The 17,607-nt window shown below is 32.5% G+C and overlaps 1 protein-coding gene across 11 annotated transcripts in view; it reads right to left on the reverse strand.

Moving 5' to 3' along the window:
• Nucleotides 1-17,607, reverse strand: part of LOC143064830 (solute carrier family 4 member 11-like) — an 83,201-nt gene that overhangs the window by 51,000 nt on the left and 14,594 nt on the right. For 6 of the 11 annotated variants that reach the window (XM_076237997.1, XM_076238006.1, XM_076238015.1 and 3 more), the window contains 2 exons: nucleotides 2,603-2,784; nucleotides 1,785-1,805 (listed from right to left, as the gene is read on the reverse strand). In XM_076237997.1, the coding sequence (XP_076094112.1) occupies nucleotides 1,785-1,805; nucleotides 2,603-2,780 (199 nt within the window). In that variant the 5' untranslated portion in view covers nucleotides 2,781-2,784. Of the gene's footprint in view, nucleotides 1-1,784; nucleotides 1,806-2,602; nucleotides 2,785-16,426; nucleotides 16,545-16,821; nucleotides 16,979-17,607 lie in introns of those variants that run through there. The other 5 variants (XM_076237988.1, XM_076237966.1, XM_076237981.1 and 2 more) reach the window with 3 other exon arrangements.

Below are 17,607 nucleotides of genomic sequence, written 5' to 3' on the forward strand. Positions count from 1 at the left end.
CTAATCTAAAACAGCTGGGATGTAAAATAGTTATCCCACTTGGACTTGGTGAGTCAGTGTTAGATCACCCTCTGGCCTCCGGCCATCGGGGTGATCTTACACTGACACACCGCGTCATCGTGGGATAACTATTAAAGAGTGCACACACTGAAATGTCTCGTCTTCTTTACTAATCATTGATATTATGCTGATAGTCCTAAGTATAAAGCTTTATTACAACTGTCACATAAACTTAACCTTAACCAAGATAACTAAACAAAGACCAATGAACCATGAAAATGAGGTCAAGGTCAGATGAACCATGCCAGGCAGAAATGTACAGCTAACAATGCTTCCATACAACAACTACAGTTGACCCATTACTTATAGTTTAAGAAAAACAGACCAAAACACAAAATCTTAACACTGAGCAATGAACCGTGAAAATGAGGTCAAGGTCAAATAAAACCTGCGCGACTGATATATATAGTTCATAAAATATTCCCATACACCAAATATAGTTGACCTATGGAATATAGTATTAAATAAAAAGACCAAAACTCAAACACTTAACTTTGACCGCTGAACCATGAAAATGAGGACAAGGTCAGATGACATCTGTCCGCTAGACATGTACACCTTACAATCCTTTGATACAACAAATATGGTAGATCTATTGTATAAAGTACAAATGAAGTATGAGAAAAACAGACCAAAACACAAAAACTTAACTATAACCACTGAACCATGAAAATGAGGTCAAGGTCAGATGACACCTGCCAGTTGGACATGTACACCTTACAGTCCTTACATACACTGAATATACTAGCCTTATTGCTTATAGTATCTGAGATATAGACTTGACCACCAAAACTTAACCTTGTTCACTGATCCATGAAATGAGGTCGAGGTCAAGTGAAAACTGTCTGAGGGGCATGAGGACCTTGCAAGGTACGCACATGCCAAATATAGTTATCCTATTACTTATAATAAGAGAGAATTTAACATTACAAAAAATCAAAACTTTTTTTCAAGTGGTCACTGAACCATGAAAATGAGGTCAAGGACATTGGACATGTGACTGACAGAAACTTCGTAACATGAGGCATCTATAAACAAAGTATGAAGCATCCAGGTCTTCCACCTTCTAAAATATAAAGCTTTTAAAAAGTTAGCTAACGCGCCTCCGTAGCCGCCGCCAGATCACTATCCCTATGTCGAACTTTCTGCAACAAAAGTTGCAGGCTTGACAAAAACTGCAGATTTCAGGGGCTTGGATTGGCTCCAATTTTCAACCCTAACCTATATTAAGCCCTGATTGCATATATATATACTACTTTGGCTTTCATGACCTTTCTAGATAAATGTTCAACCAGACAAACACCTTGAACTTGCAAATTTGTTTGTTTAGTTCCTATTTACTACCTCTTCAACTGTTAGCAAACAACTAGTCACAAATATTGTATCATATAGCCAGTGCCTTGACCCTGACATGATCTATTACATACAGCCTCTAAGGTAAACTTTACTATACAATATAGGCAAGTAAGGTCAGATTTCCTAGGGCACAATGTAATTGAACTTTGACAGAAACACAACAACTCTTGCTCTTCCTGATATTTTTCATCAATACAAGGCCAGCGTGTATTTTCTTCTCACAGTCTAAAGCATATTCTATGAAAAGATTGAAATTTTCCAAAAAGTAATAAACAAAAATGTAATACAAAAAAAAATTCCATGCCAAACATAATGTAAACACAATGCATAAAGAAGAAATAAGATAAATATCAGAAGAATTCACCTACCATCCTCTTTATGTGTGTCAACTAAAAGATAATCAGCATACATTGCATAACAGTTAAAGGTACAAGACTAACTTATGCACATTTTCTAGCACTGGTCAGATATACTGAACATTAATTTTGAAAAAAGCTATTAGTAACTTTAACTTATAAACACCATCAATGTCACAGGCCCAACATTTCTTTTATTCAGATCTAAAATAAGGTCCAAGATGATAATGATTGTGGCATAGTTTGGTACACTCAGCACAGAGCTGTTCATTGGATCTGTTTTTTTTCTCATGATAGAAATGGAAATAAAACTTCAGAAATGCAGTAGATTTTCAATCAAAGACTTTAAAAAATACAAATTACATCTGTATTCACCTTCATTCACAAAAATTAATACATTTACATGTTCTACTCATCGTACATAACACATCATGTACAGTTTTTGAATTTGGCATACTCACTGCTTTGTGTATAAAAATTGTGTCTAGCTATGTTCAATACTTATTGAATTTGAAAACATGAAAAGATGTATCCTTATAGTATATATATATATAAGTTTAAACTATCAGGTTTTCTTTGCCATGAGAAAAATCATGAAAAAAAAAAAGACTTTCTACTATGACAAAGAAATTCTTTTTTTCAAACTATATGAGTGCAAAAGTTCTTCAGCCTTCATCTTGACATGCAAACTTTGTGCAAATACAGTGTCAAAAAGGCTGCTAAAAAATAATGAGATGCACAGTATATGTCAAGAGAAGACAACATACACTGGAAACCCTAATCAGACATTTTAACTTATTTATTCAGTATGAACCAAATGTTAATAGTACCTGATTCACTGGTTTCATATTTGTTGACAACAGCATGGTCAGTGAAGTCCAGATGCTGTTTTCCATTGGGTTTTCCTGTCTCTATCAAATGAAGAGCATCTGCACTGTTACCAGACTTTTCAGAACCTTTCTCCCATTCTGGAAACATACCATTCTGGTGATTTTCACTGTCACTCATTACCCTGTGGAAGAAGAAATCATTATAAACATTACAGAAAATGTGAAAATACTCCTCTGTTGAAAGGTATAAGAAAGATCCTGTGAAAATATTCCTGTAATGAAAGGTGCCTAGATCCATAACTGTAAATAATGCAACAATTAATTCTAACTTGATTGTGTTATTTCACATCTTAAGCAAAGATATACTACTATATATATGATTTAACAAAAATATACTGGCTCTGTTCCTAAGGGAAATGAAGTGAACTTATTTGTGTAATGGACAAGAAACTATGTTTTATTTAGCGAACAAAATCACTAAGGTATATTCTAAGCCAATGAAATTGACAGCTGTCATGTATAACTATTCTTGCACAAAAAAAAAGGCTGGTATCAAATTAAAACAAGAGGCTCCAAGGAGCCTCGCTGAGCCTGTATCACTCAATTGGCATTTTTTTTTTTTAGTTATTTGATGAAATAAGAGGTGGGTATTTTCTTTATCTATCATGGGTTTCAAAAATATAAGACAACCAATGCATCTTACTCATATGTTTTATTTTTAACCATGGCGGAAATGTTTGTTAAATGAACTTGAAAAAAATGCACATGCTTAAATATCTCCTGCTTTACTGACCAATGATTTTATGTTAAATTCTTAAAGATAAAGGTTTTTACTAGAAGTATCATATAAGCTTAAAATTAACAAATGAACCATTAAAATAAAGTCAAGCCGACTCAAGGTCAGATGATATGTTCCAGACAGACTTGCAAACCTAACAAATTCCATACACTAAATATAGTTGACCTATTGCTTATAGTATTTGAAAAACAGACCAAAACACAAAATCTTAACATTGAACAATGACAAATGAAAATGAGGTCAAGGTCAGATGAAATAAGCTAGACTGCAATGCACCCTAGGTCCCAGTAAAATTATTAAATACACCAAATTTAGTTCACCTACTGCTTATTGTATTTGAGAAATAGACCTAATCACCTAACTTGAACATTGATCACTGATCCATAAAATGAGGATGAGGTCAGATGAACTCTGTCTAAAGAACACGCAGACCTTGCAAGAAACCCATATATACCAAATATAGTTATCCTGAGACTACTATAACACATGTGTTATAGTAGTCTCAGAGTTATCCTATTACTCTAATAAGTGAGAAGTTTTTCTTCAACCAGTCACTAATTAACCATGAAAATGGGGTCAAGGACAACAGACATATGACAGGAGGAAACTTCGAAACTTACTGTAGCTAAACAACATATGAAGAATCCAGGTATTTTACCCTTGAAATACAAAGCTTTATAAATATAAATGGTTTATGCTGCCAGGTGTAATACCTACGTCTCACATACTGGGACTTTTGTTGATGGCGGGACAAAAAAAACATATGCTTTATACTAGATTACATAAAATAATTCTGACCTTAAGTGGTTGAAATTGTTTCATTAGTTTCAGAGAAGATCTTTTGAAAATGTTTATGCTGAGTGACTAAGTGATGGCAATAGCTCACACATACCTGCCAACTTTTCAAATTTCTCCATGGGGTATTTAAAGTGCAACAGGACCTAATGCTCCTTTTATGTTGTCAATAGTGTTTAAATGGACTTCTTTATTGTTTGGATGAGTATGTATGTGCTAAAATAACATTTATACTTATTGGATTGACTGTTTTTAAGTGTTTAGTTAATATAATAAACTTTTCAAAATTCAGGTCAACACTTCCCATGCAGGATATCCCATATATGCATAGAAGAACAAGATATGCATATATTATAAATAGGGATAGTTGGGGCAGGTCTGCTCAAATGAACCTTTCTTTTTTCCTGATACCAGATAAGATAAATAAAACATGAAATATCAGGTCATTTTTAAATTTTGTTTTTACACATGTCATTCCTGTCAACCTGCAAAGATCCTCAAGTGGGATATGATTTGAATGATGGCTCATAAAATATACAGTAGTGAACATTTCATGTCAGTTTTTATTTCAAATGTATATCTATCTTTAACATTTTTTATGTTCCGACCATTTGATCTGGACCATTAAAGGTGAAATAAAAACATGCTGTCAAGATGTCAAGTGTTGAGAAAACCTCACATGGCCAAAACAAGTTAGCTAAAAATATATTTTTTTTTTTTTTACTACAAGTGCTCAATTACTCTTGATAAAGAAGAAACTTCTGTAGATGTCTTGGAAATTTGCAATTTAAACGTTTTACAAAATTAATATAATATTTCCCACAGAAAGTAACCAAAAGTTAGCATGCAATAAATTCCAATATTGCACTAGTGCAATAAATCTTCAAAATTCATGATGTCATCAACGACAAAATCTTAGTTTAAAGCAATTTTTACTTTCAAATATTATATTACTATACAATAAAAGGGTTATTGCGTGAATACTGGAGAATATTGTCCCTCGTAAAACAAATATTGTACTCGCAATCACTGTATGGAAGTTCAAGTGAACAAAATATAAACAACTTCCATGATTTGTGTTTTTCTACAATTTTATTTTAAAGGTCATCTGTCTATTGAACTTATGTGTCTTCCCTTGAGTTGCCTTCATAGCAAACATGCTTAAAAATCCCTGTAGGCAGTACTCATCTTTATTATATAAACAATAATTCTGTACTGCGTAACCATTCATATATAAATTAAAAAAATCTACGTCATAAAACCAAGTCTTTACATTTCATATAAATAATAAGGAGATTTTTGTATAAATGCCAATGAGACAAATATCCATCAGATATAACTGTAGGGCCTTCAACTTTAAGTAAAACCATAGTGTACTAATTAAGCTTTATGACAAAATGTGAAAAAAAAATCTAAATAAAAACTAGTATCTCAATTGTTTGTAAAACAATTGAAAGGTCTTTCCTGTAAAAGTGATGTTTTCGTAATGTTCTTTGTACGACCTTTCGTTTGATATATGACAAGCATACCTTCTGAAACTTTTCGCTTTTTACACTTAATGACCTCATCCGCCTACATTTTTGAAATCGGAAGTATGATATATGTAACACAGGGTAGATGAGCTTTCATTTGATAGGCGACAACGCCATGTTCTAAAAAGTTTGATTTTTGCACTTAATAACCCCATCCAACCAATTTTTGGAGGTTGGAAATTTGATATTTCAAATGTACACATCATGATCTTTCATTTGATATACAACAACCCTATAGTAAAAGAAAAATTTATTTTTTGCACTCAATGACCCCATCCAGCCAATTTTTGGGGGACGTCAATTTGAAATTTGAAATGTACGCTTTATGTTCTTTCATTTGATATGCGACAACCTTACCATCTGAGAAATTTGAATTTTTGCACTAAATGACCCCACCCTTCCACCTGGGATGAAAAAGAGGTTTAAAATTTTCATTTTTAAGTAGAGTTTATTGAGACCGTCAATTTGATATATCAGATGACCCCATTTGACAAAGTGCCAAAAATGATGAAATATCAACTATATAAATAGAAGTTATGAAACTTATAAAGTCAATGGAAAACATGAAAATTTCAAAATGATTTTTTGGTGTTTTTTTCAATGGATTTTTTTTTGGTATTTGGTCAAACATATAACTATGTTAACTTCTTCAATTTCTTAAACATTTTAAGTGGTAAGCTGTTGTTGATTCAGAAATACATGCCTCCGCTCGAAAAACTTCAAACTGCATTATCTCTAAAACGACATAAGATATCTCAAATCTGTTAAATGATAAATGATCTACATTGGAAGGACAACATTATAGAAAAAGAATTGGGACAATTTCAAAGTTCACCCAGGTCACAATTAATCATCAAATATATGATGCAATACCAAACTTGAGAACCGGAAGTCGTAGAGACATGGGACTATCACCATTCAACTCAGGACCACTTGACCTTTTCAATATCACAAGGTCAAGGTCATAGTATAATGTGAAGGTCAAGGTGAAATTTCATCATGACCTGACATTGACCTCAAATTAAAGGTCTTGAACTACTGATCATCTTTGCAGTTTATAGTAGGTTGATATCTGTTACCTTTAAAAAGATATACACAAAATACTATACTTTTAAGAATAATCCCGTTGTAACTTTTGAACAGACGGTCGGACATTTTTGGGCTTATTATATAAAATGTAGAGCTCATGGAGAGGAACATTTTATACGCTGTATGTATGCAGCAAAGTCTTATCGTTTTCCTAATATGTAAGCTTGAAATTGCAGCGTAATTTTATTTTGCACTCTGTGACCTTTGACCTTGGGTGCATATTAAAGGTCACATGAATTAAAGATTATTGGTGAAGGTCCCAAGTCTCTACGACTTCCGGTTCTGGAAATACAATTTTTCTAAAATTGTACACAATTTTTCAAGGGGAATAACTCCTTATAAGGGTTAATGACAAAATGATTGCATATGTTCATTAACATTGCCATCTGTTCCTGTACATGTTGCCGTTTTCAAATCGATTCTATCTCTTATACTTTTTGAGAAAAATGCAAAGGAAAGAAATTGTTCCAAGGGGATATAACTCTCATAGGGGACAATGAAATCCTATACAACCTCATATGGTAATACATCATGATGAGATCTACCTATTGTCCAAATAAGGTCATGATATCTTTAAAAACAACGAGGGGGTGCCGTGTTGAAAAAAAAACAATAAAAGGAAGATAACTTCTAAAGGGGATGATGAAATTCTACAAAAGTTCATCTTGTAAAAGTTCATGATGAGGTCTATCAATGGTCCATATTTGGTCTCGGTAACTTTAACAGAAAGAAGGGGTGGGTATGTCAAAAAAATGTTGGAAGAAAAAAAAGAAAAACTAGTATCTCAATTGTTTGTAAAACAATTGGAAGGTCTTTCCTGTAAAAGTGATGTTTTCCTAATGTACTTTGTACGACCTTTCGTTTGATATACGACAAGCATACCTTCTGAAACTTTTCGCTTTTTACACTTAATGACCTCATCCTCCTTCATTTTTTAGATCGGAAGTATGATATATGTGACACAGAGTAGATGAGCTTTCATTTGATATGCGACAACGCCATGTTCTGAAAAGTTTGATTTTTGCACTTAATAACTCTATCCAACTAATTTTTGGAGGTCGGGAATTTGATATTTCAAATGTACACATCATGACCTTTCATTTGATATACAACAACCCTATCGTAAAAGAAAATTGATGTTTTGCACTCAATGACCCCACCCAACCAATTTTTTTGGGGATGTCAATTGAAATTTGAAATGTACGCTTTATGTTCTTTCATTTGATATGCGACAACCTTAACATCTGAGAAATTTGAATGTTTGCACTAAATGACCCCACCCGTCCCCCTGGGATGAAAAGGGGGTTTAACATTTTCGTTTTTAAGTAGAGTTTATTAAGACCTTCAATTTGATATATCAGATGACCCCATTTGACAAAGTGCAAATAATGATGCAATATCAACTATATAAATAGAAGTTATGAAATTTACAAAGTCAATGCAAAACTTGAAAATTTCAAATTAAATTTTTGGCGTTATTTTCCATGGAATGTTTTTGGTATTTGGGCAAACATATAACTATATTAACCTCTTTAATTTCTTAAACATTTTTAGTGGTAAGCTCTTGTTGATTCAGAAATACATGCTTCCGCTCGCAAAACTTCAAACTGCATTATCTCTAAAACGACAATAGATATCTCAATTCTGTTAAATGATAAATGATCTACAGTAGAAAGACAACATTATAGAAAAAGAATTGGGACAATTTCGAAGTTCACCAAGGTCACAATTAATTATCAAATATATGATGCAATACTAAACTTAAGAACCGGAAGTCGCAGAGACATGGGACTCGCACCAATCAACTCAGGACCACTTAACCTTTCAACTGTCACAAGGTCAAGGTCATTGTATAATGTGAAGGTCAAGGTGAAATTTCATCATGACCTGATATTGACCTCAAATTTAAGGTCTTGAATTACTGATCATCTTTGCACTGTATAGTAGGTTGATATCTGTTACATTTAAAAAGATATACACACAATACTATACTTTTAACAATCATCCCGTTGTAACTTTTGAACAGACGGTCGGACATTATTGGGCTTATTGTATAAAATGTAGAGCTCGTCGAGAAGAACATTTTATACGCTGTATGTATGCAGCAAAGTCTTATCGTTTTCCTAATATGCAAGCTTGAAATTGCAGCGTAATTTTTTTTTGCACTCGGTGACCTTTGACCTTGGGTGCATATTAAAGGTCATAAGAATTTAAGATTATTGGTGAAGGTTACAAGTCTCTATGACTTCCGGTTCTCGAATATAAATTTTTGAAAAAATTATTGAATTTTTAAAGGGAAATAACTCCTTATAAGGGTTAATAACAAATTAATTGTTTATGTTTATAAACATTGCCATTTGTTCTATTACATGCTGTTATTTTCAATTAAATTCTATCTCTAATACTTTTTGCAAAAAATGCAAATAAAAGAAATTGCTTCAAGGGGATATAACTCTCAAAGTAGATGATGAAATCCTATGCAGCCTCATATGGTAATACATCATGATTAGATCTACCTATTGTCCAAATAAAGTCATGATATCTTTTAACACATTTTGGGGGGACCATGTTGAAAAAAATCAATAAAAGGGAGATAACTTCTTAAGGGGAAGGTGAAATTCTACAAAAGTTCATCTGGTAAAAGTTCATGTTGAGGTCTATCGATGGTTTAATTTTGGTATTGATAACTCCAATAGAAGCGGTAGGAGGGCGAGCCAAACAAATGCTGGAAGAAAAAGAAAAAAAAACACTAGTATCTCAATTGTTTGTAAAACAATTGAAAGGTCTTTCCTGTAAAAGTGATGTTTTCGTAATGTTCTTTGTACGACCTTTCGTTTGATATACGACAAGCATACCTTCTGAAACTTTTTGCTTTTTACACTTAATGACCTCATCCGCCTACATTTTTGAGATCGGAAGTATGATATATGTAACACAGGGTAGATGAGCTTTCATTTGATATGCGACAACGCCATGTTCTAAAACGTTTGATTTTTGCACTTAATGATCCCATCCAACGAATTTTTGGAGGTTGGGAATTTTATATTTCTAATGTACACATCATGACCTTTCATTTGATATACAACAACCCTATAGTAAAAGAAAATTTATTTTTTGCACTCAATGACCCCATCCAACCCATTTTTGGGGAACGTCAATTTGAAATTTGAAATGTACGCTTTATGTTCTTTCATTTGATATGCGACAACCTTACCATCTGAGAAATTTGAATTTTTGCACTAAATGACCCCACCCTTCCGCCTGGGATGAAAAAACAAGCTTAAAATTTTCATTTTTCAGTAGAGTTTATTGAGACCTTCAATTTGATATATCAGATGACCCCATTTGACAAAGTGCCAAAAATGATGCAATATCAACGATATAAATAGAAGTTATGAAACTTACAAAGTCAATGCAAAACATGAAAATTTTAAAATGATTTTTTGGTGTTTTTTTTAAATGGAATGTTTTTGGTATTTGGTCAAACATATAACTATGTTAACCTCTTCAATTTCTTAAACATTTTAAGTGGTAAGCTGTTGTTGATTCAGAAATACATGCCACCGCTCGCAAAATTTCAAACTCAATTATCTCTAAAACGACAATAGATATCTCAAATCTGTTAAATGGTAAATGATCTACAGTTAAAGGACAACATTATAGAAACGACTTGGCACAATTTCAAAGTTCACCAAGGTCACAATTAATCATCAAATATATGATGCAATACCAAACATGAGAACCAGAAGTCGTAGAGACATGGGATTACCACCATTCAACTCAGGACCACTTAACCTTTCAAAAAACACAAGGTCAAGGTTATAGTATAATGTGAAGGTCAAGGTAAAATTTCATCATGACCTGACATTGACCTCAAATTGAAGGTCTTGAATTACTGATCATCTTTGCAGTTTATAATAGATTGATATCTGTTACCTTTAAAAAGATATACACAAAATTCTATACTTTTAAGAATCATCTCGTTGTAACTTTTGAACAGACGGTCGGACATTTTTGGGCTTATTATATAAAATGTAGAGCTCGTCGAGAGGAACATTTTATACGCTGTATGTATGCAGCAAAGTCTTATCGTTTTCCTAATATGTAAGCTTGAAATTGCAGCGTAATTTTTTTTGCACTCAGTGACCTTTGACCTTGACTGCATATTAAAGGTCACATGAATTAAAGATTATTGGTGAAAGTCCTAAGTCTCTATGACTTCTGGTTCTCGAAATACAATTTTTCTAAAATTATGTTTAATTTTTCAAGGGGAATAACTCCTTATAAGGGTTAATAACAAAATGATTGTACATGTTCATTAACATTGCCATCTGTTCCTGTACATGTTGCCGTTTTCAAATCGATTGTATCTCTTATACTTTTTGAGAAAAATGCAAAAGAAAGAAATTGTTTCAAGGGGATATAACTCTCATAGGGGACTATGGAATCCTATTCAGCCTCACATGGTAATACATCATGATGAGATCTACATTTTGTCCAATTAAGGTCATGATATCTTTAAAACCAACGAGGGGGGGCCATGTTGAAAAAAATCAATAAAAGGGAGATAACTCCTGAAGGGGATGATGAAATCCTTAACAAGGTCATTTGGTAATACATCTTGGTGAGGTCTAGCGATGGTCCATATTTGGTCTTAATAACTTCAACAGAAACAAGAGGCGAGCATGTCAAAAAAAATGTTGGAAGAAAAAAAAGAAAAACTAGTATCTCAATTGTTTGTAAAACAATTGAAAGGTCTTTCCTGTAAAAGTGATGTTTTCGTAATGTACCTTGTACGACCTTTCGTTTGATATACGACAAGCATACCTTCTGAAACTTTCCACTTTTAACACTTAATGACCTCATCCGCCTACATTTTTGAGATCGGAAGTAGGAAATATGTAACATAGAGTAGATGAGCTTTCATTTGATATGCGACAACGCCATGTTCTAGAAAGTTTGATTTTTGCACTTAATAACCCTATCCAACTAATTTTTTGAGGTCGGGAATTTGATAATTCAAATGTACGCATCATGACCTTTCATTTGATATACAACAACCCTATCGTAAAAGAAAATTTATTTTTTGCACTCAATGACCCCATCCAACCAATTTTTGGGAGACGTCAATTTGAAATTTGAAATGTACGCTTTATGTTCTTTCATTTGATATGCGACAACCTTACCATCTGAGAAATTTGAATGTTTGCACTAAATGACCCCACTCGTCCCCCTGGGACGAAACAGGGATTTAAAATTTTCATTTTTGAGTAGAGTTTATTAAGACCTTCAATTTGATATATCAGATGACCCCATTTGACAAAGTGCAAAAAATGATGCAATATCAACTATATAAATAGAAGTTATGAAACTTACAAAGTCAATGCAAAAACTTGAAAATTTCAAATTGAATTTTTGTCGGTTTTTTTTCGTGGAATGTTTTTGGTATTTGGTCAAACATATAACTATTTTAACCTCTTCAATTTCTAAAACATTTTAAGTGGTAAGCTCTTGTTGATTCAGAAATACATGCCTCCGCTTGCAAAACTTCAAACTACATTATCTCTAAATCGACAATAAGTATCTCAAATCTGTTAAATGATAAATGATTTATAGTTGAAGGACAACATTATAGAAAAAGAATTGGGACAATTTCAAAGTTCACCAAGGTCACAATTAATCATCAAATATATGATGCAATACCAAACTTAAGAACCGGAAGTCGTAAAGACACGGGACAAGCACCATTCAACTCAGGATCACTTGACCATTCAAATATCACAAGGTCAAGGTCATAGTATACTGTGAAGGTCTAGGTGAAATTTCATCATGACCTGACATTGACCTCAAATTGAAGGTCTTGAATTACTGATCATCTTTGCAGTTTATAGTATGTTGATATCTGCTACCTTTAAAAAGATATACACAAAATACTATACTTTTAAGAATCATCCCGTTGTAACTTTTGAATAGACGGTCGAACCTTTATGGGCTTATAATATAAAATGTAGAGCTCGTCAAGAGGAACATTTTATACGCTGTATGTATGCAGCAAAGTCTTATCATTTTCCTAATATGTAAGCTTGAAATTGCAGCGTAATTTTATTTTCCACTCGGTGACCTTTGACCTTGGGTGCATATTGAAGGTCACATAAATTATAGATTATTGGTGAAGGTTCAAGGTCTCTATGACTTCCGGTTCTGAAAATAGAATTTTTCAAAAATTATTTATAATGTTTAAAGGGAAATAACTCCTTATAAGGGTAAGTAACAAATTAATTGTTTATGTTTATAAATATTGCCATCTGTTCTTGTACATGCTGTCATTTTCAATTACATTCTATCTCTAATACTTTTTGAGAAAAATGCAAATATAAAAAATTGCTATAAGGGGATAAAACTCTCAAAGGGGATGATGAAATCCTATGCAGCCTCATGTGGTAAGACATCATGATGATATCTACCTATTATCCATATAAGGTCATGATATCTTTTAAAACATTAAAGGGGGGCCATGTTGAAAAAAATCAATAAATGGGAGATAACTTCTAAAGGGGATGATGAAATCCTACAAAAGTTCATCTGGTAAAAGTTCATGATGAGGTCTATCGATGGTCCATATTTGGTCTTGATAACTTCAACAGAAAGGGGAGGAGGCCCTGTCAAAAAAATGTTGGAAGAAAAAAAAGAAAAAGAAAAAGAAAAAGAAAAAAAAACATTAGAAAAACAATAAGGTCTTTCCCATGTTGGGGAAAGACCTTAAAAAGAAAAAGAAAAAAAAACATTAGAAAAACAATAAGGTCTTTCCCATGTAGGGGAAAGACCTTAAAAAGAAAAAAAAACATTAGAACTAGTATCTCAATTGTTTGTAAAACAATTGAAAGGTCTTTCCTGTAAAAGTGATGTTTTCGTAATGTAGATTGTACGACTTTCGTTTGATATACAACAAGCGTACCTTCTGAAACTTTTCGCTTTTTACACTTAATAACCTCATCCGCCTACATTTTTAAGATCGGAAGTATGATATATGTAACACAGGGTAGATGAGCTTTCATTTAATATGCGACAACGCCATGTTCTAGAAAGTTTGATTTTTGCACTTAATAACCCCATCTAACTAATTTTTGGAGGTCGGGAATTTGATATTTCAAATGTACACATCATGACCTTTCATTTGATATACAACAACCCTATTGTAAAAGAAAAACTTATTTTTGCACTCAATGACCCCATTCAACCAATTTTTGTGGGACGTCAATTTGAAATTTGAAATGTACGCTTTATGTTCTTTAATTTGATATGCGACAACCTTACCATCTGAGAAATTTGAATTTTTGCACTAAATGACCCCACCCTTCCACCTGGGATGAAAAAGAGGTTTAAAATTTTCATTTTTAAGTACAGTTTATTGAGACCTTCAATTTGGTATATCAGATGACCCCATTTGACAAAGAGCCAAAAATGATGCAATATCAACAATATAAATAGAAGTTATGAAACTTACAAAGTCAATGCAAAACATGAAAATTTCAAAATGATTTTTTGGTGTTTTTTTCAATGGAATGTTTTTGGTATTTGGTCAAACATATAACTATGTTAACTTGTTCAATTTCTTCAACATTTTAAGTGGTTAGCTGTTGTTGATTCAGAAATACATGCCGCCGCTCGCAAAATTTCAAACTGCATTATCTCTAAAACGACAATAGATATCTCAAATCTGTTAAATGATAAATGATCTACAGTGAAAGGACAACATTATAAAAAAAGAATTTGGACAATTTCAAAGTTCACCAAGGTCACAATTAATCTTCAAATATATGATGCAATACCAAACTCGAGAACCGAAAGTCGTAGAGACATGGGACTATCACCATTCAACTCAGGACCAGTTGACCTTTCAAATATCACAAGGTCAAGGTCATAGTATAATGTGAAGGTCAAGGTGAAATTTCATCATGACCTGACATTGACCTCAAATTGAAGGTCTTGAATTACTGATCATCTTTGCAGTTTATAGTAGGTTGATATCTGTTACCTTTAAAAAGATATACACACAATACTATACTTTTAAGAATCATCCCGTCGTAACTTTTGAACAGACAGTCGGACACTTTTGAGCTCAGTGTATAAAATGTAGAGCTCGTCGAGAGGAACATTTTATACACTGTAAGTATGCAGCAAACTCTTATCGTTTTCTTAATATGCAAGCTTGAAATTGCAGCGTAATTTTTTTTTGCACTTGGTGACCTTTGACCTTGAGTGCCAATTAAAGGTCACATGAATTTAAGATTATTGGTGTAGGTCCCAAGTCTTTACGACTTCCGGTTCTCGAGATCCAATTTTTCAAAAATTGTGTATATTTTTTCAAGGGAAATAACTCCTTATAAGGGTTAACAACAAAATGATTGTATATGTTTATTAACATTGCCATCTGGTCTTGTACATGTTGCCGTTTTCAAATCGATTCTATCTTAAATACTTTTTGAGAAAAATGTAAAAGAAAGAAATTGCTTCAAGGGGACATAACTCTAATAAGGAATGATGAAATCCTTAGCAGCCTCATATGGTAACACATCATGATGAGATCTAACTATTGTTCAAATAAGGTCATGATATCTTCAAAAACAACGAGGGGGGGGGGGCCATGACGAAAAAAACCAATAAAAGGGAGATAACTTCTAAAGGGGATGATGAAATCCTACACAGCCTCATCTGGTAATACTTCATGTTGAGGTCAACCGATGGTCCATATTTGGTCTTGATAACTCCAATAGAAACAAGGGGAGGCCATGTCAAACAAATGCTGGATGGAAAAAAAAAAAAAAAAAAAAAAAAACAATAAAAGGGAGATAACTTCTAAAGGGGATGATAAAATCCTACATAGCCTCTTCTAGTAATACCTCATGATGAGATCTGTCGATGGTCCATATTTGGTCTTGATAACTCATATAGAAACGAGGGGAGGCCATGTCAAACAAATGCTGGATGAAAAAAAAAAAAAAAACATGCGAAAAACAATAAGGTCTTTCCTCGCGTAGAGGAAAGACCTTAAAAAAACAGGAGAAAAACAATAAGGTCTTTCCTCGCGGAGAGGAAAGACCTTAAAAACAATAAGGTCTTTCCTCGCGTAGAGGAAAGACCTTAAAAAATGACCTGATTTGTGCTAAAAATAATAATTGAAAAACAATATGGCAGATAGAACCAAATGACAACCATTGAATTACAGGATAGAGACTTTAGCCAGGCGGATATAGAAATGAAGCCGTCTTTAAAAGTGCTCTACTCTACCGTGACATGAACCGTGGGATATTAAAACATAGTCATATTTCAAAATATTGTGTTAAAATTGGCTTCATTCAATATCTTTAAGAAAAGAAATACAGAGATTAAAAAAAGTCTAATAAAGAGCAGACAATATTATGGCTATCCTTCTGAATTCAATATACATAATAAAGTTTATTTATTATTCAGATTCTGAAGGTTATTATTAAAAATACATGAGAAAGTACACAATATGCTGTATATTTGTTTATCCTAGCATGGTAATTACATATAGATATCAATGACTATTATAGGATAAAGGTACAATAATTATGTCAGGCCACTTACGATGTCTTATAATTTCCGTTATTTCTCACAGAATAGTCTTAGGAACCATGGTGATAATGATCAGTAATTACATGACCTTTGAATATATGTACTAAATGATTGCAGCGGAGCCAGGTGCAACTCCTACAGGTATCCTATATATATTGATAATAGCTTACTCGTAGTATCCTTTCTATTTTAAGTAGAAAAACAGCTGATTGTAGCAGATTTAAAAAAATGTGTATATCATTCATGGATCAATAGAAGTCATTCAAAACACAACGCACCTTACTCAATGAACAATAGAATATTGATATAAAGCATGTGACGTCTTATAAAATTTTAAACAAATAATTATTTTTAAAAATACACATGTTGTTCAGAGAAACTGAAGGTCAATAAATGTGTTTCCTTACCTAGCTTCCTCTTGTGGTAAATCAAATGTTATTTTCACCATATTCACTATAATATTTCCTTCTTTTCAATGGAAAAAAAACATGTGTATTAAGCGTGCCAATACTAAAATAGAGTTAGGTAGTTTCCTACTGGATGACTAATAGAAGTGAACACAGGTTAATATTACACATGTGGTACATCAAACATAAATAAATTGTTGTCACTTTTATTTACTTTTTTTATCTTGACATTCATTGATAAAAAAAACACTTAAAGGAATAAAAAAATAATTAATCTTTCATTGTTAAATTTTTAGCCTCCAGACAGAGTGTGCAAATATTGCCTGACCAGTATTGATTTTTTTATTTGCATGGTCAATTCATCAAACAGTAAATTGGTTAAAGGTCGTTCAAGTTTACAGTTATCTTTTAATCTTTTAATCTAAATTCCAATATTCTTTATTATGAAAACTAAGTGACTCTAGAGAAGAAGTCAATTAAAATTATAAAGGGGAGATAATTCTAAAAATTCCTTAAATTTTATTTTTTCTTATTTCAGAAAAAAAACCAATTTATTTGAAAAGCATATTTTATGTCATATCTTTTTTAAATTTTACATGATAATAAGAAAATTGAATATGAACATTTTTACAAATGATTACTAGTAAAATGAAAAAGTTTAGATTTCATATCAAAAGAGAAAAAAATATTATTGATAGATTTGTCTTTCCATATATACATTGTTCATGATCAGGCTTTTTTCCCCTATGACAAAACGCAATTCAATATCAGAGACAAACATCATTA

The sequence above is a fragment of the Mytilus galloprovincialis genome, chromosome 1 (genome assembly GCF_965363235.1).
Source record: "Mytilus galloprovincialis chromosome 1, xbMytGall1.hap1.1, whole genome shotgun sequence".
Taxonomy (NCBI): domain Eukaryota; kingdom Metazoa; phylum Mollusca; class Bivalvia; order Mytilida; family Mytilidae; genus Mytilus; species Mytilus galloprovincialis.